General features: G+C 50.5%; 2 protein-coding genes across 5 annotated transcripts in view; both read right to left on the bottom strand.

Annotated features, from left to right (window-relative positions):
* The window catches only part of DHX34 (DExH-box helicase 34), a 31,067-nt gene extending 10,322 nt beyond the window's left edge, over positions 1–20,745 (bottom strand). The window contains exons 1-8 of one of the 4 annotated variants that reach the window (XM_024978039.2): positions 16,005–16,466; positions 14,768–14,814; positions 12,492–13,484; positions 11,213–11,524; positions 9,300–9,554; positions 6,791–6,893; positions 5,095–5,312; positions 1,265–1,439 (exon numbers count right to left, since the gene is read on the bottom strand). In XM_024978039.2, the coding sequence (XP_024833807.1) occupies positions 1,265–1,439; positions 5,095–5,312; positions 6,791–6,893; positions 9,300–9,554; positions 11,213–11,524; positions 12,492–13,196 (1,768 nt within the window). In that variant the 5' untranslated portion in view covers positions 13,197–13,484; positions 14,768–14,814; positions 16,005–16,466. Of the gene's footprint in view, positions 1–1,264; positions 1,440–5,094; positions 5,313–6,790; positions 6,894–9,299; positions 9,555–11,212; positions 11,525–12,491; positions 13,485–14,767; positions 14,815–15,652; positions 16,467–20,658 lie in introns of those variants that run through there. The other 3 variants (XM_059876557.1, XM_024978038.2, NM_001192124.3) reach the window with 3 other exon arrangements.
* On the bottom strand, positions 18,281–23,030 carry C5AR2 (complement C5a receptor 2). Its single transcript, NM_001077947.1, is given in 2 exon segments — positions 18,281–20,874; positions 22,757–23,030. A coding segment is annotated over 1 exon segment (1,014 nt). The 5' UTR covers positions 20,860–20,874; positions 22,757–23,030; the 3' UTR covers positions 18,281–19,845.

Genomic DNA, 23,030 nt, shown 5'->3' with positions numbered 1-23,030 from the left:
CCCACTCCTCAGGGACCCCTGACCCACCCTCCACCTCACTCCCAGAGGGCCTCGGGAGCCAGAATCACACCCAGAATCAGCTCCCAGTGTGACGAAAGAGTGTTTCCACCTTCCAAGAGCTCAGTGACCTGACTCATCCTCACTGTTCCCCTGCCCACCTTTCCAGAAAGTTCCTGTTACACAGCTAGCCTCGTAAGATAAAGATGGGCAGAAAAACAAGGCTGTCCCAGAACTCTTAGCTCTGTCACCTAAGGCAAGTCCCTCCATCTCTCGGTGCCTCTGTTTCTCCATCTGTGAAATGGGCTAACAGCAGTGTCTACGTGCTATGAGCATGAACTGTTTCACCTGTGAAGCACTGGGCGCTTACTGGCACGGAGGAAGACCAGTGATGAGCCAGCTGGGCCCAGCACCGCGTCATCTGTGCCTCCTGCCCTGCAGGGCCCGGGGACCGACGGTGCCAGCCTGGCTGGGGCGTGCCTCCCTGGCGAGCTAGTGATGCACTTTCTCTGAGCCTTGTTTTCCTCATCTGTACAATAGGACGCCTGGAGGTCCTACCCTCACCAAATGAAGATGAAATAAGGGCCACAGAGTCTTCCACACTGGCATACAGTAAAGGCTCACAGAACGTTCTTTCTCAGAGGTGATTCTCTCTGCACTAGCCCTGTCCTCTTCTAACACAAACAGAAATAACCACTTCCACGGCTGTGGGTGGCCCTCAGGGTACCCAGCCTGCTGCTCATAGCTGCTCTAGCATGTCACAATGATGGGGACTTTAACGTTGACAAGGGCAGCAAGCTCCCTTGAGCACCACGCTTGGGAAATGATGCCCCAGGTGGCAAAGCTCAGCTGGGACTATTCTCTGGGCCGTAGATGGTTAATTGGTAGATACAGAATGTCCTGAATCAGGAGAATTGGGCAAGATGAAGATGAATATGCCTCGGTTAGCAAGCTCCTTGGGAGGGGCTGGGATGACTCAGGGATGAGTAAGAGGAAGAGGCTGGCAGTTTTGACATCCTTATAACCACAGGAAAGCGGGTACCAGGGTGACGCTGGGGCTGGGCTGGGCACAGGAAAGAAGCATCTGTTTTGTTTACTGCTGTAACCCTGGTGCTAGAACTGTGTGTGGCACAGAGGACTTGTGAATGAGTGGACAGGGCCTAGAGACAGAACACCCTTGCCTCCAGGTAACTCAGAGAGTGAGCATCGTCCCACACCCATTTTCAGGATCCTCAGTGATCACCCCCAGGGTGGCGGTGGTCCTCACCAATCACGACGTCCACTGGCAGCTGCGCCAGGAGGGACCCAATGGGGGTGAGGGCCTCTGAGCTGTCCAGCGCACCCTGGTCCCGGAGGTAGAGGATGGCTGTCTCCAAGCTGGTTGGTGGTGGGGGCTCGATGAACGGGAAGGTTCGGGGGTCCCCCACACTCATGCTCTTCATCTGGAATGACAGTCAACCCCCCCCCTCAGGAATGGGGAACACAGGAGCCACTGGGGAACACTGGGGGACTCGGGGATCACAAACCTGTGACACTTTAAAACGCCCAGAGGGAGGGGACATACGTATACCTAGGGCTGATTCATGTTGGCATATGGCAGAAATCAACACAGTATTGTGAAGCAATCATCCTCCAATTAAAAATAAATAAATAAATTGTAAAAATACATCCAATGTCGAGGCCCATTGTATAGAAGTGGACAAGGCGGGCCATTATCTGTGTGTCCACCAAGCAGCTCTTCTCCCAGACCCCGGCCACAGAACAAGCACACGATCTAAGCTGGACCACTTGAGGTTTCTCAGCCCCTGGTCACAGCAACTGACAAAGGGCTGAGCATGTGACCTGAGCTGGGCCAATCAGAATCCTTCCCTGGGACTTTGCAACCTGGAGCTGAGAGAGGAGCTCCTGCACCCATTCTGGTTCTGAGGGGCCAGGGTGGAAGCCCAGAGCAGCTGAGGTTGTTTTTCCCACTGCCTGGATATCAGCCAATCCACAGCAGACGGAGAAACCCTTTATTTTTCCTAAGCCCCACCTCCCCCAACATGGACTCACAAATCCATAAAATCCCCTATTTTGAATACAACAGCTTCAGTCGGGTTTCTTTCGCTTTCAACAAGAGCATCCTGATTAGTTCAGTGGCACAGAGGGGCTCGTGGGGAGGAAGAGGTGAAATGTGTACCCATCACCAGACCTGGCACGGCTCAGGGGAAACAGCACCCCTCTGGTGAGGGGATGAAGGTAAGGCTGGCATGGTGGCTCACATGACTCTGAGAAAGGACAAAGCTCAGAGAGCTGGGGGCTCAGCCAAAGTCTCTGGGTGAAGTGACTTCTCCCCTGGCCCTGATCTGGAGGCCACCAGAAGTTGCAGGCCATCCAGCCCTCAACCAGCCATCCCACCGTCCTCCCTGGTTACCGAGCCCTGGTGCTCTGGCAGACCACTGACACTTGTCAAAAGACCTTCAAATTAGGAGGTCTGGGTGGGGGGATAAAGCACGGATGATTTTGACCTTTTAGGCACTCCAGTGATTCCAACATGTAACTGGGACTGCAAATCATTGCTCTGATCCAGTCAGGCAATGCCCTCCCTTCCTCCTGGACAATTACAGATCAATTACAGGTCACAGAGTGGACACCTGACCCAGTTCCACCAACAAGGCAGGATGGGAGACCGGCCAGGGTGTCTGGAAAAGTTCCCATGGCCTTAAAAAAACAAGACCCACAGGGGCCTCCCTAGTGGCTCAGTGGTAAAGAACCTGACTGCCAATGCAGGAGACACTGGCTCGATCCCTGGTCCGGGAAGATCCCACCTGCCCCAGAGCAACTAAGCCACGACGACTGAGCCTGCGCTCTAGAGCCCGGGAGCCCCAACTACTGACGCCGAGAGCCCTACAGCCCTTGCTCTGCAACGAGAGAAGCCACTGCAAGAAGCCCCAGCACCACAACGAGAGAAAAGCTCATGCCGCAACAAAGACCTGGCACAGCCAAAAATAAAAATAAAATTATTTAAAAAAAAATGAGACCCACAAAGAAGGGCAGTTCATTGCTTCTGCTGCCAAACAGGTAAAGGAGGAGGAGGTGCCACCTGTGGCTACCAAAGTGAAGGTGCATTCATGAGGCAGGCTCTGGAGCCTGAGAGCCTCAGATGAGTCCAGGCTCTGCCCCTTGCCAGGAGTGCCACACGGATCAAGGTATCTTACCTCTCTGTGCATCCTTTTTCTCATCCATAAATTGGAAGAAGCTTACTTACTACACAGAGGTTGTGTGACGATCAAAACAGTCATATATATGACTTAGAACAGAGCCCAGCACATGAGAAATACAAGGTGAAATTATTTTCTATCATGGTCATCATCATCATCACTGTTATTAGGAGAGCTGCTGCTAAGCTGAGGTTGGAAAGCTAGAAAAAACCCTGGTGGTCCAGTGGTTAAGACTCTGAGCTTCCACTGCAGGGGCTGTGCTGCGCTTAGTCGCTCAGCCATGTCCGACTTTTTGTGAACCCATGGACTGTAGCCCGCCAGGCTCCTCTGTCCATGAGGATTCTCCAGGCAAGAATACTGGAGTGGGTTGCCATGCCCTCCTCCAGGGGACCTTCAAAACCCAGGGATCAAACTCAGGTGTCCTGCACTGCAGGTGGATTCTTTACTGTCTCAGCCACCAGGGAAGCCAAAAAATACTGGAATGAGTAGGCTATCCCTTCTCCAGGGGATCTTCCTGGCCCAGGAATCGAACCAGGGTCTCCTGCATTGCAGGTGGGTTCTTTACCAACTGAGCCACCAGGGAAGCCTCCATTGCAGGGGGTACAAGTCCACTCCCTGGTTGGGGAGCTAAGACTCCACATGCCACGAGGCACAGCCCCAAAATAAAAATTATAAATAAATACATAAATTAAAAAAATAAAACCTGGTCCTGCATGACATCACCAATCTATTTAAACAACCAAGGCTGTAACCTCCTTATCTCAAGACTTCTCATTATGTGAAATTTTGTTCAAGCCAATATTTTTCAAACAGCAGGTTATATGAGTCAGGAACTCCAAGAAGTGGGTCAGAACTGGCACTTTTTCCAAAGGAAATCAAACAAATACAGACCCATCAGTGTGCATCACCCTTAGGAAGGGGGCTGGTTCAAGTCACTTGAGCCCATGGCACATGCCGCCCACTGTCCTTCTCTGCTTCTTCCTGAGCACAGGACTACACTTCCCAGCCTCCCCTGCAGTGAGACAGGGCCGTGAGTTCTCACCGGGGTGAGTGGAAGGGAGGCACATCACTTGCGGACCCACCCTCACCCTCCCAAACCCAAGTCCCACGCTCTGTCCCCCTCACAGGCTGATACAAATGATGAAGGCCCTGGAGGGATGATGGAGCCACAAGAGGGAAAAGGCCTGGGTTTCTGAATAAGGGTTTCCCCAGTGGCTCAGCTGTAAAGAATCCACCTGCCAGTGTAGGAGACGCAGGTTCAATCCCTGGGTTGGGAAGATCCCCTGGAGAAGGAAGTGGGAACCCTCTCCAGTATTCTTGCCTCAGAAATCCCATGGACAGAGGAGCCTGGCGGGCTACAGTCCACAGGGTAGCAAGAGTCAGACATGACTTAGTGACTAAACACCTCTGAATAAAGGAAACTGCTTTATTTAATAATAATATTTAATAATATTCCTTTATTAATAGGAATAAAGGAAACCAATCCAAGGACTGACATTCTGCTGTGTTGGCTGTTATGTAAGTGGGTCTATTAATCACAGCAGCCTAGTCTAAGCAAAACTAACTACTGAGATACAAGCCATGACATAGAGCATATTGAGAAACCCCAGTTTTAAAAACCACTTCCTAAAAAAAAGTAAAAAGCCACTTCCTCGTGGGTTTTCTGTTACAGCTGAAAACATTCTGCTTGAGTCACCAGTTTCTTCCCATGACCCTGTGGACTGGGGGGGGACAGTTCCCACCCCATAGTGGGATCTGACATTTGGAAGGAATGAGTTCCCCTCTGTGGCGTGGCCCACCCTCCCCTTCCTGACCCTGAAACCCTGTCTAAATATCTCCTGGATTCCTCTCTGGCACCAGCACTCAGGATTCAGCCTCCTCTCCGCCCCTGCATTACCTGAAGCACCAATGCATCCAGGGCGACCCTCCGAATCTCCGGGACCGGGTAGGGGGCGAAGGCATCATAGTCCGATTCAGCATAGAGGCGGAAGCAGACGCCGGGGCCCGTGCGGCCCGCCCGGCCCTTACGCTGCTCGGCACTGGCCTGACTGATCCAGAACTCCTGCAGCCGCTGCAGTTTGGCCTGTGGGTCGTAGCTCATCTCCTTCACCTTCCCTGGGCGGGCAGAAGGGGAGCAGGAAGGGAAGGGAAGGTGTGTGCAGGACCCATGTGGGCCCTCCACGTGCCTGGGCCTCGACCAACACCTCACTTAGGACTCTTCTAGTAACACTATCCCAGGGCTTAGTTTGGGCCCCACTCTACCATTCTGTTAATGTATTCTTCAGTTTCTTCATTCATGCATCTTTTCATTTACTTCTTCATGCCTTTCTTTATTCAGAGATTCAGTCGTCCAACAAATTTTATTAATACCTACTAGGTGCCAGGCTTCCCTGATGGCTTAGATGGTAAAGAATCCACCTGCAATGCAGGAGACCTGGGTTGGGAAGATCCCCTGGAGGAGGGCATGGCAACCCACTCCAATATTCTTGCCTGGAGAATCCCCATGAACAGAGGAGCCTGGAGGGCTACAGTCCAAGCGGCTGCAAAGAGTCAGACACGACTGAGCGACTAAGCACACACACACAGGTGCCAGGCACTGGACTATGAAGTAGGGACACAGCTGTGAACAAAACAAAGTCCCTTCGTTCACGGGGCTGAACAAAACACCAGATTTCATCAGTTCAAGACCACGCTTTTTTCATACTTTTTTGTCTCTCAAAATGGAATGCACCTTAAAATTAGTGACATGTCATTGATTAACAGACAGCATTTTCTAACAGTACATAAAATTATGTGTGTGTTAGTCGCTACTCAAGCCCAATTCTTTGCAACCCCATGGACTGAAGCCCACCAGGGTCCTATCTATAGGATTTCCCAGGCAAGGATACTAGAGTGGTTTGCCATTTCCTTTTCTCATCAATGGTACCAGATTCAATACAGTAAGGTAACTGCTAACATTTACTGAGCATTTGTTCACCCTGTGCCAGGTACTGGCCTCAGCCCCCAAGCGTATTAAGTCTTCTAATCCTCACAACCTGAAGGAGGTGCTATTATTACTTTATTATTTATTATTATTATTTACAAGTGAACAAAATGACCCACTGAGATTGTCAGACCTTGGTCACACAGCCAGCAAGGTACCTGGCCAGGCTGGTTCCAGTGTCTCCTCACCACTAAGCTATGCTGACTTTGCAGAAAAGAGTCTAGCTGGGATATAAAATATAATGCCCCACACTATGAAGAAAAATAAAGCCTCATGAGGGAGGTGACAGTGAAAGGAGATCACTTAGATAACGTGGACAAGGTGGGCTTCTCTACTGGGGAGACATTTGCACAGGTCCTGAAATGAGGTGAGGGAGTGAGCCGTGTGGATATCTGGGGGAAAGACAGCTCTCAGCAGAGACAACAGTAAGTGCAAAGGCCCTGAGGCAGGGGCAAGCTTGGACGGCCTGAACGAGACTAAGATGCCACCACTCTCCACAGCCCCAAACACTACCAACCTCCCTGCCTCTGTGTGAGCTCCCTCACTACACACGCACATCTCCAACCCCACACCTCACCAGGTCCTGGGGGAAGCCAGGGGGCACCCTTACCAGAATCCACCACGAAGCGGATCCCGTCAATGGTGACTGAGGTCTCAGCGATGTTGGTGGAGAGGATGCATTTCCGGACTCCAGGGGGGGCCACGTCGAATACCTGGGGAGCGGTAAAGAGGTGGCCTTGGGGCCTTGTCTTTGTCCTACCCCACCCAGGCTCTTTGCACAACTAACATGGCACTCACTGACCCCTGTGTCTGGGGGCCTCGTGGATCTCCCATGGGACCTCAGTCATACGTCTCAAACAGCCTAAGCACCTTCTACCAAACCCTTTCCTCCTTGGGCCCCCATCTCCTCATCTACTGCATCACTGGGGACAGAACCTGGGCCATTTTGGGTGTTCATCTCTCCTCACCCATCCAGCCACAGCCGATCCCCTTGAATATCCCCAAAGCCACAGCCCCTGCCTCGGTCCATGCCTATTCTTTCCCACCCAGATCCCGCTCCAGCTTCCTCCCTGGTCTCTGGTCTCACCCCTCCCATCCAGCCTTCACATGCAACAGAGGGATCTGCTAAAGCAAACAGAACTGCCCGCCACCTTGCTCAGAACCCTCCCAAGATCCCCCCGTGCCCTCAGGACAAAGTCCAGGCCTGCAGTGGGTCTTCCAGGCCCCTGGTGGTCTACCCTGTGCACCTCCCTGGTCCCATGACTTCCCCCTCACAATCTGGACCCAGCCACTCTGCGTGTAGTTTCCCAGCTGCCCTGTCTTTCTCTCACCCCAGGCCCTTTGCACAAGCCCTTCTCATGGACCCAAAAGACAGTCAGGCACAGTGGTTAAGAGTGGTTAAGAGTCAGCAACTACAGCCTGTGTGCCAAATCCACTCTGTGACCTGTTTTTGTGAATCAAACTTAACAGAGCACAGCCTCACCTGGTGAGTCTACAGCTGCTTTGTAGCAGGGTAGTTGTGACAAAGACCACATGCCCATAAAACCTGAAGATTCCACCCTCTTCACAGAAAGTCTGCCAACAGATGGTTCGGAGCATGGGCTCTGATACCAAATTACCAAGTTCTACAGCCTGGCTCTGCCAGTCACGTGACTCTGCCTGAGTGCCTATGCCTCAGTTTCTGCAGCTGTCAAATGGGGACACAGGACCCGGCAGACAGGGTGGTTCAGACACTGCCCAGCACAAAACAAGTGCCCCACACACTTTAGCTGGCACATGCGTTTTCCTGCCCCCCGTCCCAGAATGGGGCTTTCTCAGGTCTCCATTTGCAAAGTCCCTTCCCCAGGGAGCCTTTCCTGAATCCACCAAGACTCTGCTCTCAGAATATCCGAGGCTTTCCTCTACTACTTGTAGAATCGTTGATGACATGCCCATCCGGCCCCCAGCAGACCAGCAGCTTGAGGGGAAGCCCCCACCGTGTCCCAAAGGGGCCCCCTGGTGCAAGAGAAGCACTAGGAAGCGCTCAAATGTTATTTCTTCCTTTTCTTTCTTTTTTTTTTTTTTAACTTTTTGGCTGTGTTTTGGTTTTGTTTTTTACTTTTACGGCTGCACCCCACAGCATGTGGGCTCTTGGTTCCCCAACCAGGGGTGGAACCTGTGTCCCCTGCAGTGGAAGCATGGAGCCTTAACCTCGGGACCCAACCACCAGGGAGGTCCCTCAAAGGTTATTTCTTTAATCACTAAACAACCACATGTGACCTGAAGGGACTCTCCTGGAGGTGATTATGGCAGGCAGCCTCCAGGATGGCCGGGGCAGTCTTACCTCGCGGGATTCACAGCCTCACCTGGTACTGTTCCTTTGAACAGGGCAGAGGTGATGGTTTGTGATTTCCACAGCTACCTCATAAAAGATGCTATGGCTTCTACTTTGGTCTTTTGGGAAGAGCTGGCCATCACATTGTGAGAACTCCCAAGTAGCCCCCTAGAAAGGCCCCCCAACCAAGAGCCAGCCATGTGAGTGAGTGCTCCATCTCAGAAGAGAATCCTCCAGCCCCAGTCAAACCTTCAAATGACAGCAGCCCCAGCTGACACCTGACCACGACTCATGAGAGACCCTGAGCCAGGACCATCCAGCTAAGCTCCTCCCAGATTCCTGACCAACAGACACCACGTAAGACGTGTAAGACAATGACTGTAACAGTGGCCATGCTCTAGCTCCTGGGGTGATTTGTTAGACCGACAGTGACCCAGAGACCTGTCCCCCAGCACCCTTCCATTCCAAGCAGGCAGTCTCTTCACCTTTCCCCACACCTGACTCCCAGATTGCTCCGTCCAGGCCTTTGCTCAAGCTAGTTCCCCCAACCTGGACTGCCTTCCTTCCTCTTCCTTTACTCAAAATTCTCCTGTCTGCCAAAGCCCAGCCCCAGTGCCCCCCACCTCATCAGGAAGCTCGCCCCGCAACATCCTCCCCCAGCTGAAAGATGTGAGTGGCCCCTCTCTGCAGCCCACAGCCCAGGGTCGTGGGGTGGCCTCAGTCCTGTGTCAGCCACCCCAGCCCCTCCTCCTGGGCTACGCAGCGAGGCACCCCCTGCCCCGCTCCACCCGGCTACACTCCGCACCTTGTCCTGGTCGGCCACAGAGAGGGCGCTGTGCAGCGGCAGCACCACCCAGCGCTGGGTGTGGCTGGCATAGGCCTGGGCGGGCTCGAGCACGGCGCTGATCTCCGCCATGCCGCTGAGGAACACCAGGAGGTCGCCCCGCTCCTCGGGGGGGTACTTATTGTCGATGGCTTCCAGCACCCTGAGGAAGGGCCTCGGGTCCAGCTTCTCTGACTTGGACGTGGTTGGCTCAGCCTCCTGCGGCTGGTACACGACCTGCGAGGAGACGGCCCCAGGCAGGAGCAGACCTGGTCACTCCAGGTGACCAGGGGGTGGGGAGGCCACAGGCTGATGGAGAGGACAGACCAGCCAGGCAGCAGACAGAGGACAAACTGTCTCAAATATTCAGCTTGAAGAGGATGTGAGAAAAGGACAAAGTATCAAGGTAACTGGGAAGTTTCTGGGGTACTGGTAATGTTTCATGCCTTTTAACCTAGATACTGGCTCCATTCAAGTATTTTTAAAAATTTTTTCTTGTGATAAAAACTAAAAAATTTTTTTTATTTATTTGGCTGTGCCAGGTCTTAGTTGCGGCATGTGGGATCTAGTTCCCTGACCAGGGATCGAACACGGCTCCCCAGCATTGGGAGCTCGGAGTCTTAGCCACTGGACCGCCAGGGAAGTCCCCGTTGAGACATTTAATTCGTGAAAATTAATTGAGCTATACACTTGTGATACACATAAATCTTTTGTAGTTGGAGTATAACTCCAACAATGACAAAATTTTAAGGGGTGGAGTCGGAATTGAAACCCTCAAAATCACTTCTCTGAAAGCACCCTCTCTGTTTTTAATGACTACTTAGAAGACAGATTGATGGGCACTGAGATCCAGAAACCACAAGGAACGCTGCATTTCCTGCCGTGAGGAGCCTCAGAGCTGTTATCAAGCCTTGGCCCCAAAGAACAAGAGGAAGGAGTGGTTATCAAACCATAAAGGAGAGGACTGTGCGGAGAGGCGTCCTGGAAGGAGCTTCGAGGTTTAGCCCACTGCAGACCTCGAGGGAAGGGGCGGCCTCTCCTTTTCCACTGGCCAAGGAGAAGCTGGGTGGAGGGGGGGTCCGTTAGTGCCTGCCGGGGCAGACAGGAAGGTAGGGAAGGGCACAGGAGATCTGGAAGGGCAAACAGAAGCTACCTGGCCCAGTGCCACATCTATCTGTGAGCAGGATTTAAGTCCTGGCCCTGCCACTTCTGAGGGATGCTGATAAACACCCTGAAGGGCACAACCAAGAATTATCCAGCCCAAAATACCAACTGTGCTGAGTCTGAGAAACCCTGCCCTGTGAGATGGTAAAGCGATGAGAAAGGAGGAGCCTGGGTCCCTGAATGACCATGTGCAACAGAATTGCTCATCAATCTGGACCAGCCTGGACAAGTTGGTTCTATTCTGTTAGATAAGAAAAATTTCTGTGTTATTTGAGCCTTTAAATTTTGGGCTCTCCTCTAACAAGCAGTTAGCACTCTCCCTAGGACACTGCAAATGCCCAGAAAATAGCAGCTTCCCTGGTGGTACAGTGGATAAGAATCTGCCTGTCCATGCAGGGGACATGGGTTCAGTCCCTGGTCCAGGATGATCCCACGTGCCACGGAGCCACTAAGTCCATGCGCCTCAGCTACTGAGTCCGAGCTGTAGAGCCTGTGCTCCGCAACAAGAGAAGCCTCGCAATGAGAAGCTCGTGCAATGCTGCAACAGTGCAGCAGCCACAAAATAAATACAGAAAAACTTTAAAAAGAGAGAGAAGGTCATTAATTAAAGAGATGGGGAACAGAGAAGGAGAGAAGCGAAGCGACATGTCCAGGTTGGCCAGGGACCGGGTGGGGAGTCTGGGGCTTGGGGGGTGGGGTGGGGGGCGGCGGGAGGCGTGGGCAGCACTGACCGTGATGGGGAAGAGCCGCCCCGGCACCTGCACCACGGGGGCGTTGCCGAAGTAGCTGGAGAAGAGCGAGATGTTGATGGTGGCCGACATGAGGACAACCTTGAGGTCAGGCCGCTGGGGCAGCTGGCGCTGGAGGACCCCCAGGAGGAAGTCGTTGTGGAGGTGCCGCTCATGCACCTCGTCCACGATCAGCACCTGGTACTGGGGCAGGCTGGGCTCCCGCTGCATCTGCCGGAGGAGCAGCCCCACCGTCAGGAACACGATCTTCGTGGCCGCCGAGCGCGTGCTCTCGAAACGAATCTGGTAGCCAACCTGGGGGTGGGGGGTGGGAGGGGGTGGTCAGAGAGGACACTGGGCCTGTCCTGTAGCCTCTGACCCTCCCCATATCAAAAACCTGAGCAAGTGTCCCACATTAGAGCCCGGAGACCAACAGGCTTGGGTTCGAATGTCACCTCTGCCACTTAGTGCTGCCGACTTTGGGCAATTCCATCCCAGAGACATATTTTTTCCTTCTAGATGCCCTGAGAATTACATGCGCTAATGCACATGAAGTATTTGGCATGGAGCCTGATGTATGATACTAATTAATTACAATAGTAACGATTAACCTTTCTCTGAGTCCCTTCTAAGTACCAGGAACTACTTTAAATCTTTATGTATATCAACTCATTTCATCCTCACAACCACCACACAATGTAAGCACTATTATTACCCTCATCTCACAGATGGAGAAACTGAAGCCAGTCATCCAAAGTAAACAGGCTAAAAAATGTTATTGAAAGGAAACATATCTTAACCCTTACCTCACATCGTACACACCTCGATTTCAGATGTGTTTCTCTAGTCGGGGCACTTAGGCTTAGTTGCCCCATAGCATGTGGGATCTTAGTTCCCTGACCCTGATAGAACCCAAGTCCCCTGCGTTGGAAGGTGGATTCCGAACCACTGGACTGCCAGGGAAGTCTCAATAACAATTTTTAAGTGGTCGAGCCAGGATTAGAACCCTAGATATCATTAGTAAGAAACATCCTCATTCTTTTTTTTCTGACTGCCTAGAGAAAGACTGATAAACATTTAGGCATTTCCAATTTTTTTTACAGTACTAAACTGGCTACCGTTAGCGCCTTTGTCATTTGGACCATATCCAGGCCAATCTATAAAAAAATTTCTAGGAGAAGCATTGCCAGGTAGAAGGGTAGTGTTTTCGTAACTTCACTGATATTAACTTATCCCGTGAGGTTATGTGAGAAAACCTGGAAGCCTGTTCTGCCCCACTCACCTGTGAGCCGTACTGACTGAGGCTCTCGAAGCCAACGCGCTTGGCCAGTGAGATGCAGGCGATTCGCCGGGGCTGGGTGCAGGCCACGTGACTGCAGCCGGCGGCCAGCAGGTACTGGGGCACCTGGGTGGACTTGCCGCAGCCCGTGTCGCCCGCCACCACCACCACCTGGTGCTCCTTCAGCATCTGCAGGATGTGGTGCCCGTACTGGGCAATGGGCAGTGCCGCCCGCTCCCGCTGCAGTTTGGCCAGTCGCCCAAACGCCTGCTTCTGGCAGAAGTCCAGGTAGTGCAACAGGGCTTGGCGGAACTCGGACGCTCTCTCCGGGGGCAGGCGCCTGCCCGGCCCCCGAGAGTCCCGAGCGTCCGGGCCGAGGACGGAGAGGTTGATGCGGTAGCGAGGGTCGTAGGCGCGAGGCAAGTCGGCCAGTGCTGGGTGGCTGTGCTTGGGCTGCCTGGCATCTTTCTCCTCCTTCCTGGTGGTCTTGAGATTCTGGAACCTCTGCAAGCGTTCAAAGAATGTCCAAAACTTCTGACACTCCTCAGAACCCTGCCGGATATAATCCTCATCGCCAAAGAAGGCATCCTCAAAGAGGCGCCGTGTCTCGGGACAATTCCAGTTCCATTTCTCTGGGGCCGCTTCAGGACTGGGAGCCCGGGGTCGGTCCCAGGGACCCCTGCCCTCCCTTGTTCTGGGAGGCGGCATGCCGTGGCCAATCCCAGGGCTGTCACAAAACCGGCCTCAGTTCTGAGCCCCTAGACCAAATATTCTCGGACATTCCCCACTTGCTGCAGTGAGAGGCCAGTGCCGGCAAGAAGGCAGCACTTTCTCCTCCAAGAGCTAATCTCCTCTTCAGTGGTGCTACAGGATCGACACAGGAGTTGGCAGAGCAAATGGCCTGCGGCCTGGGTCAGGCTGGTGACGCACAGGGCACCTCACGACTCCTGTGGTGACCTCTGGGATGGACACAAGTTCATCCTGGGGCTGCAGGCCCTGGATGTTTGCGGGAAAAAACAGAAGACAGTCATTTATTAGACACATTTACTGACAGCCTGCTGTTTTGCAAGCACTGGACTAGGGGAAGGGACAGCAATGGGTAAGACCACACTGAGCGCCCACAGGGGGTCCTGCCACCAGACTCTTGACAATCCAGAGATGGGGGCAGCAAGAAAGGAAGCCCGGGGGCTGCAGGAGCCTTCCTTGACCATGCCTGGGAGTCAGGGAAGGATCCCCAAGAAGGGGATTTTGGACCTGAAGGAATGTAGGTCACATGGCCAGCCAACAGCAGAACTTGGTCATGAGACACAACAACATGAGAGGCGTGGTCTACTGAGTTTCAGGATCCCCGGAAACCCTCTGGAATTCAGTGCCTGATTTTGCAAGTGTTGCATGGTTTGTTTTTGCCTGCCTGGCACTTCCCGCTTTTGTTTTTTTTTTTTTTCCTGAAAAACAAATGCACTCTCCTTGGGAGAGTAGCCCTTCTTGAAATCTACATGGTTTCCACTGCCTATAAGTCCGAGAACTCCTATTGATTGGGCAAGTGACAAAGGCCTGGCCAATCATGGTATCCCACTCCCCCTTTAACCAGTGACTGGTCTGAGGAGTAGACATGTGACCCAAGGAGAGGCAGTCAGGGCCTTTCCCAGGAATTTACACTAGGCTGTCAGCACAGAAAAGCTTATCTACTGTTGGCTAAGCAAGGATGATATAAGCAGGGAACTCTTTGTAGCACGTCTTAAATAGTCTTTTCCTAGAAATCTTTCCTACAGAAAAGACTGCATGTGGGCACAAGGAGGCACACACAAGGATGGTCACCAAGCAACCACAAGGACAGAAGTGGAAGAGGGACAGGGGAGAAGCTTGGCAACGCCATTCAGTGCTTGAGTTCCTTCCAAAAGTCCATTTCACCGCTAAGTCCATTTGCTTAAGGCCTGGTTTCTTAGCTGCGTAAACTCCTAACCAATGAAGCACATCCCCTTGTATATGCTATTTTCTGGAGCGAAGCCCATCACTCAGATTCTTAAAGGAGTTTATGATCTTCAAAGGGTCCTAAGGGACTTCCCCTGCAGTCAAGTGGTTGAGCCTCCATGCTTCCAATGCAGGGAGCGCAGGTTCGACTCCTGACCCAGGAACTAAAAATCCCACATGCCGTGTAGCATAGCCAAAACAACAAAAAAAATTAATGAAAAAAAACTGACAAAAGGGTCCCGAGCCTTCCATGGTAAAGACTTCACAGTCAGGTAGATCTGAATTTCAGCCTCAGCTTTATCATTTACCAGATAGGCGTCCACGTGCAAATTAACTCCTCTGAGGTTTTCTTCATCTGAAAAATGGGAACAATCCCCATCTCAAAACACTGCAACGTTTATTACCTAGCCTGACACAGAGAAGCGAAACAGTAACTGACATACAAGCCCAGTGCTTTCTCTCCATGATGACTGACAGAGAAAACAGTGCGAGGAACCACAGGCATACAACCTGGAAAGAATTTTACACTCAAAAGGTCACAGTTCCCCTTGGTTTATTAGCAATGCTTTCTCCTCCTCAGCCTTCAGTCTCTAAGGGCCATCACAGAACAGAGTTCAGAGGTTCTATCTCTAGTCTCAGAGAGACCCAGACCAACCCTGGGAGTTATCAGAGCCAGTTAAGGGTTTATCAAAGCCAGGCAAGAGCCAGTTGAAGAACCTGTGGACTGGCAGAGCTGTACCCATAAAAGAGTAGCTTTGTGGGGAGTGCCCACCACTTCCTGGTAAGCACGTGGGCTGGGTGATACCATAGCACCTTCAGAGGGAATTTCTTTTCTAGCAGGGAACAAAAAGGAAAAGGCCTTGAAAATGCTGCCATGCTGGGCCAGTGAGTCTCAGAAAAAGACAGGGACAATGAAACGGAGGGGAGCATTCCTCCCAGGCTGCTAACTGCCTTACGTATGTATGTGGGCCAGAATGAGGGCATCCTTATGGCTCTCAAGGTGTCTAGTCTTAGGCTATCTTTTGGACTTCTTGGCTTGACTAGTTTCTCTCTTACTGTGCCTCTGACCATCTCTTGGCCTGTACTTGCTAGGCTCAAGGCTTTTAGAGATTTTCTCTACTTCCCCATCTCTCTTCTCTGGCTCTCCATCTTCAGGTCTCTTTTTTCTGGTCCATCTTGCTCACCACCCTTACCTCTCTTCCCTCTCCTTGACTGGTCCCAACTCTTCATTTCTCTGATTCTCTCCCACCCTGATCTGTTTTTCCCTCTGATTTTCTCTCCAACTGTCTTTCTCCATTTGACTCCACTCCTCCTCTTCAGTTTTTCATCTCTTATTTTGTTTGAATTTTGTGTGTGTGTGTGTGTGTGACTCTCCGTTTTCTTCTCTCTCCATCACTGACTCTCCATTTCTCCATCTAAAATTCTGTCACCTAGTTTGAAGCTCTAATAATAGCCAACATTTACTTAGGGCTGACACAAATCAGACACTACATCACTCATATATAGTTATATGCATACATATACATCACACACACAAATATGTACACTTTTCTCAAAACTCTAGTTTCCACTCTCATCGTTCTACGTTTCTTTCCATCTCCCAAGTGCACGGTGCGATCACACTTCTCTCGTGGACCCTGTGAGCCTCTCTCCGTCGGATCCATTAGTCTCTCGCCCTCGATCTCTCCAGTTTTCAGCTTCTCTCCTCGTCTCAACCTCCCCGTCTCTCAGTCCCTCAGTTTCTCGAAACTCCTTTTTGTGCCTCCATTTCTTTCAACCTCTCTGACCCTCAGTTCTCTTAGCAACGCTCAGGCTCCATCTCTATCTGCTTCTCCCGGCTGCCCGGCTTCCTCCAACACCTTGCCTCATCTCGGGGTCTCCCCGTTCCCCTCAGCCCGCTCCCAAGCTGTTCCCGATCCCGATCGAGCTCCAGTCGCCGCCACCACCGCCCCACGCAGCCGCCCCGCCCCCCTCACCTCGCTACCCGCCGAGATCGCCTCAACTTCCGGTCCCCAGGACCGCTCACGCGCCCGAAGCCGGTCCTGCGCCTGCGCACGCCATTCTCACGGCCCAGCCCAGCCCCCGAGGCGGAAAGAGGAACCAATGAGCAGCTGCGAGAGCCCAAGGCTCACTGTGCGCCTGCGTACAGAATGATCAGGCCCCGCCTCGCTTTGGGCGGAGCTTCGGGTGACGCTGCGCCCTCTGGGGGCCAGTGGAGGCGTGACGGTGGCAAATTGGTCTATCCTGCCTCTGAACAGCTAATTGTATCTGTGGGTCGCCCGGACGCAGGGGTTTAGCCAAAATAGGACGCTGGCCTGAGCCCAGACACTATCAAAACACCCCCCCCGTGATTTAGTTATTATTATTAATGTATTAATTATTAATACGTTGATGTGTTCAGTTCCGTTCAGTTGCTCAGTCGTTGGCCTACTCTTTGCGACCCCATGAGCAGCACGCCAGTCTTCCCTGTCCATCACCAACTCCCGGAGCTTGCTCAAACTCATGTCCATCGAGTCAGTTATGCCAGCCAACCATCTTGTCCTCTGTCGTCCCCTTCTCCTCCTGCCTTCAATCTTTCCCAGCATCAGGGTCTTTACATTGATGTATTACAATTCACAATCATTAATGTAATCTATTCATGTATAATTCACCCTATCAGCTCATTAATGAATAATACAATTCAACTTCCAAGCTTTCTGTCTTGAAGGTCCTAGATTCTCCAGAGACAAACACAGGGATTAGATAGTCGGTGAATGTTGAATGAGTGACTACTTGAAGGAGAAAAGTGACTCCTCTTTAGTCCTAGATGGGTCAGTCATTGCGGCACTGAGCCTCAGTTTCCCTATTTATAAAACGAGGATAATGCCTACTTTTCAAGATTGTTGGGAAAAACAAATGCAAAAGTATGCATACATAAGGTAGCTAAACTTATTTCACTATTATACATATAGGCGCTTGATAAATGTTAAATCTTTCATTTTTTATATCCTTCGCATCATTCTCCTTTTTCCTTTGGATAGCATCATGGTTAAGAAGCTTTCATTTCTAGAATCAGTTCTAGGTACTGAGGGTACAGAAATGAACAAAACGAAGGAGTTTATATTTTGGTGAGGGAGACAGACTCGTAGATTAAAATAAATATATAGAATGTCAAGCAGAACTGCATTTTCTATGGTGTAAAACAAAGCAGGGAAGGGACAAGGAGTGATGTTATTTGGTCCAGTGACAGTCAGAGAAGGCATCTCCCAGAAAGTAACATTTAGGCAAAGAGCTAAAAACAGCGTTGCAAGCCATGGGGATCCCTTGGCCAGAGCATTCAAGGTAGAGGAAGCAACAGAGGCAAAGACTGAGATGACCACATAACTTGGAGGGTTCAAGGGTCAGCAAGCAGGCTTGTGTAGTTGGATGAAGGTTGGAAAACAATAGGGAATGAGGTGGGAGAGAGGAGGAGGATACAAGTGTGGACTTTGGCTTCCAATCTGAGTGAGGTGGAGTCCATGGGCAGAGTTCCATGTGACTTAGATTTTAACAGAGTCCTCTGGCTCCCATGTGGGGAACAGCCTACAGGGATTCAAGATAAGAAGAGGGGACCAAGGGGGAGGCTGCCACAATAGATGGCTGGACCAGGATGATGGCGGAGAAAATTGATATTTTAAAATAGAATCTTCAGGGATTGGCTGATAAACTGGTCATGAACTGTGAATATGAGAGAAACAGAGGTGGCCCGAGGTTCTTGGCCTGAGCGCCTGGAAATAGAGTTGCCATTAATTGGGATGGAAAAGAAGCAGGAGGATGGCTGAAAGAGAAAATCCATAGTTCCGTTTTGAGCATATTAAATTATTTATTCTACAATGAGTTGGAATGTCAAGTGGTAAGTTGTATGTAACTATTGAATCCTTAGGAAGCAATTAGAACATTGAGAGGCCAATTCTTGTGTCATGATCAAAAGAAGAAGGGGAAGAAATTGACTAACATCTGCTTAAAATGTACAAAAGAGAACTACAATTTTTTTTAAAAAATGAAAATGGGAGAAAGCAAGCAACAAATATCAAGTTAGGAAGAAAATAACAAACTACCAATGCTAAGGATTGAGTAGAAAACTTGAAACTAGTTCTTGGGAAACATTCTAATTGGAAACCTAAAGAACTTGATACATTCATGCTAAAAATAAACAAAAACCAAAGAACAAACTTAAGAACAAAAGGAGGAAGTTGCAACAAACCAAAAACAAGGTTATTTTTCATGATCAAAGGACTTCTATGGAAAATTGCTGAGAAAGACTCTAAAAGCTTTCATGAAATTAATTATTTTTTAACAAGAAGTAACACTGATGCAATAAGAAAGGAAAACAAATTTAAAAAAATACAAAAGACTGTTTACAAATGTACAAAGAACTCTCCTAAATGGCACCTGGCCCCAATGGATTAACAGCAAGATTTCTTCCAACTTTTCATGAAGTTATATAAATTGTCCCAGGACAGGATTCATTTGATAAGGCAATTTTGGATCATGCATGAGAATTCTGGTGGTTTAGTTTCTTAAGTTATGTCCAACTCTTGTGACCCCATGAACTGTAGCCTGCCAGGCTCCTCTGTCCTCTGTCCATGGGATTTCCCAGGTAAGAATACTGGAGTGGGTTGCCATTCCCTTCTCCATGAGAATGCTGAATAAAATATCAAAAAATAAAATATGTGTTGTTGACCTAAGACGTGTCCCTGTATCAGATTTTTTTTTTAACAAAAAGATCCCCATCATTGGGTAGCTCACAATCTAGTTGGAAGAAAATAGGGTGTACACAAACATAGTTTGGCTCTTTTTAAAGTTTGGGAAGGGTGGAGGCGAGACAGAAATTAAACTAGCCCAGATGTTGTCCTTGGAAAACTTACAGGTTAGCTGGGAAATTTTGTTCCAGAACTTGGAGAACAGAATGTTCTGTTCCCCAGGGAGGAGACTATTTGAAGAAGGCGTTGAAGGAAATTTTCAATGATCAAGAGCATGGATACTAGGGTCAGGTAAACATGGGATCCAATCTCAGCTCTATAATTTCCTTGTTGTGCGATCTTGGGAAAACGACCTCTGGGTTGTTGTAAGAATTACCTTAAAGGAGAAACTGTGTGTAAAGTGCTGTCCTGGAGTTAAGAGGGTATCACTACTATGTGATTTCAAAGATCTGAACAGGTGATATTCTAGAGCAACCTTGTCCAGTAGAACTTCCTGCAATGATGGAAATGTTTTATATCTGCACTGCACATGGCAGGGGCATAACAAATGTTTGTTGAATGAATAAAAGAACAAATGACAATATCATTAAGCTCCTGGATCCAGCTATGCCTGAAGCCCATCTTGCAAAATGGGATAGAAGGAGAGAAACCGATTTCCCCCTAGCCTACACTTCCATCTCTGAGACCAGGTCGTGGCTAGTCGATTTCTTGCTGACCATACTTTCATCCTCGCTCTGTGGCTCCTTCAGGGCCCAGCGACATGCGGCTGGCAGAGACTGGCGGAGTTGAGCCTGCCCAAAATAGAGGAAAAGCATGGGATTGAGGCAACTGTGAGCAAGGGCCAGGCCCACCACCAAGGGTTCAGCCCGCAGGGCCTGGGCCAGGAGGGTGGAGTGTGGGGCCGCCATGGTGAGTACCAGTCCCAGCGCGTGGTAGGGGGCCCAGCAGACAAAAAACCCCACCACAACGGCCAGGCCCAGTGGCCAGCGGCGTTGGGTAGCACGACACAGGAGGGCACTGTGGCAGACGACCACAACCACCAGCGGCCCCAGGAAGCCAAAAATAAACCGGGTGGCCGTCACTGAGTTCTCGGCCACGGTCGAGCCACCATAGTCCACCACACACTCCAGCCGGTGTGGGAAATGCTCCTGATGCAGCCGGCGGTAGATGGCCGAGGGCACGGTGAGCAGCAGGGCCAGCCCCCAGCATGCCCCACAGGCTGCCCGCACCCTGCACGCCCGCCCAGCTGTCCCCCACCAGATGGGCCTGAGGGCCAGCAGGCAGAGGTCCGTGCTGAGAGTGGCCAGGAGGAGGACGCTGGCATACATGGAAAGCAGGATGACAGAGGGCAGGGTCCGGCAGCCCACTGCCCCGTACAGCCAATGGCCCTTGTGGGCGACCGACACTGCCAGGATGGGGAGAGACAGACAGCAGAGCAGGTCCGCTACGGCCAGTTGGAGGAACCAGTTGGCACTGACCCTCTGGCGGGCCTCTTTCCAGGTCACCCAGGCCATCATGGCGTTGCCCGGCACCCCCACCAGGAAGACGGCGGCATACAGCAGGAGTGGGGTCGCGTGGAGGAGGTCAATGGACATGCAGGAGCCATCAGCGCAGTCCACCGGGAGATCCGGAAGGTCGCTGTAATCCCCATACTCATTGCCGAGAGAATTGTTCTCCATTCAGGCTGCAGACACCTGGGAAGGCGAGCAATGGTGTGAAAACTCAGAGACGAAAACTGTCAGGCCCTCAGAATCCTAGTGGATAGGAACACCAGCCCCTTAGCATCTCAGAAACCAGGACAGGACAACGTTAGAGCTCCAGTGCAGGGCTTCCCTGGTGGCTCAGTGGTAACGAATCCACCTGCCAATGCAGGAGACACGGGTTTGATCCCTGGTCCGGGAAGATCTCACATGCCACGGAGCAACAAATCCCGTGCTCCACAACTACTGAGCCTGTCTGTGCTCTAAAGCCCAGAAGCCACAATTACTGAGCCCGTGATCCGCAACAAGAGAAGCCACTGCAATGAGAAGCCGGGGCCCCCAAACTGAAAAGTAGCCCCTAGAGAAAAACCTGCATAGCAACAAAGACTGAACACAATCAAAATAAATAAATAAAGCTATAAGAAAAAAAGAACTCCAGCACATTAGAATCTTGGAATTCTAAAATGTTAGTGTTAGAGCCCCAGCTTATTACCAGAATATTACCATGTTAGAATTCTAACATGCTAAAAATCTTAGAATTCCAAAATACTAAATTCTTAGAATTTAGTAGCTAGCTAGCCATTTATCGCTTGGCATTCTAGACCAGCCCTGTCCAATCGAACTTTCAATGTTGATGGAAATAGTCCATATCTGTGGTATTTGAAATGGGAGCCAGGGTGACTGAGAAACTAAACTTTCTATCTTATTTCATTTTCATTGATTTAAATAGCTACACGTGACTAGTGAAGCTCTAGAGCATTGACCACTAGCCAGTTAGCAGACTGGAACTCTAGAATCTAAACTATTGGAACTTGAATATTCATCAAGATGAAAGTAAATGTGAAAGTGTTAATCATTCAGTCGTGTCCGACTCAGTGCGACCCCATAGATGGCATGTAGCCCTTCAGGCTCCTCTGTCCTTGGAATTCTCCAGGCAATAATACTGGAGTGGGCTGCCCTTCCCTTCTCCAGGGGATCTTCTCAACCCAAGGATCGAACCCAGGTCTCCTGCATTACAAGGAATTTTTATTTTTATTTTATTTTTTTTTTTTTTTTGGAATTTTTAATTCCTTATAGTTGAACTTTAAATGAGGAGTCAAGGAAGGCCTCTCTGAAAAGGTGACATTTGAGCAAAACCACAAAGGAGGGGATAGAGGGCAGGAGGAGAAGGTGGGGGGTGGGGGAACTGAGGACGAGATGGTTGGATGACATCATCCAACCATGGACATCATGTCCATGTTCAATGGACATGAGTTTGAACAGGCTCTGGGAGATAGTGAAGGACAAGAAAGCCTGGTGAGCTGCAGTCCATGGGGTCGAAAAGAGTCAGACACGGACTGAACAACAGGAACAAGAAAGGAGGTGGGGAGGGAGCTGTGTGGTGATCTGGGAGAAGTGAATCCCAGGCAGAGGAAAGAGCCAGTGCAAATACCCTAAGGCGGGAACCTGACGGTACACATTAGAACTCCATCTCCTGTGGAATAGATGGGAGGTAAAAACAGAGGTATCAGTGCCCACCTAGGTGCTGTAAGCTCTTCATCTTTTATTCTGCATGAGACGGGAGCCATGGGAAGGTGCTGAGCAGAGAAATGACATTGTCTACCATAGAATGTGAATCATAACTGCTACTACAACCCAGGTCTCCCGTGTTGCAGGCAGACTCTTTACCATCTGAGCCATCAGGAAATCCCCTTTCATTATTATTACTATTAAGCACCATCTAGCGAGTACTTTGTGTTCTGTGCCAGGCATCGCTCCAAGCCCCTTTACATATTATATCATTTAGTCCTTATAACAACCCTCTGATTTTCACACGATTGTTAGACCCATTCTGCAGACAAGAAAACTGAGGCCATAGAGAAATTAAGAAACTTACCGAAGGTGGCTCAGCTAAGCAAGTAACAGAGCTGAATTTCAAACTGTGTTAATTAGTCCCACTCTGAAACTCCAGGCCCTAGGACATCACCATCCAAAAGTCTTAGGTTTGGGAGAGTTGGAAGGCCGGACAGCCAGTGACCCTGAGCAGACCCGGCCTCTCCGACTCTTGAGTGCACAGTTTCGGCCGGCTCTCTCTCTGGGTTTCCTCATCTGAGAAGCTAGTCACGGAGATGAGCCTACCTCACCAGTTTGGGGAGGCTTTGATCAGTCGA

This window comes from Bos taurus, chromosome 18 (genome assembly GCF_002263795.3).
Source record: "Bos taurus isolate L1 Dominette 01449 registration number 42190680 breed Hereford chromosome 18, ARS-UCD2.0, whole genome shotgun sequence".
NCBI classification, from domain to species: domain Eukaryota; kingdom Metazoa; phylum Chordata; class Mammalia; order Artiodactyla; family Bovidae; genus Bos; species Bos taurus.
Note: the sequence above shows the minus strand (reverse complement) of the source record. Positions and strands in the feature narration are given on the sequence as shown.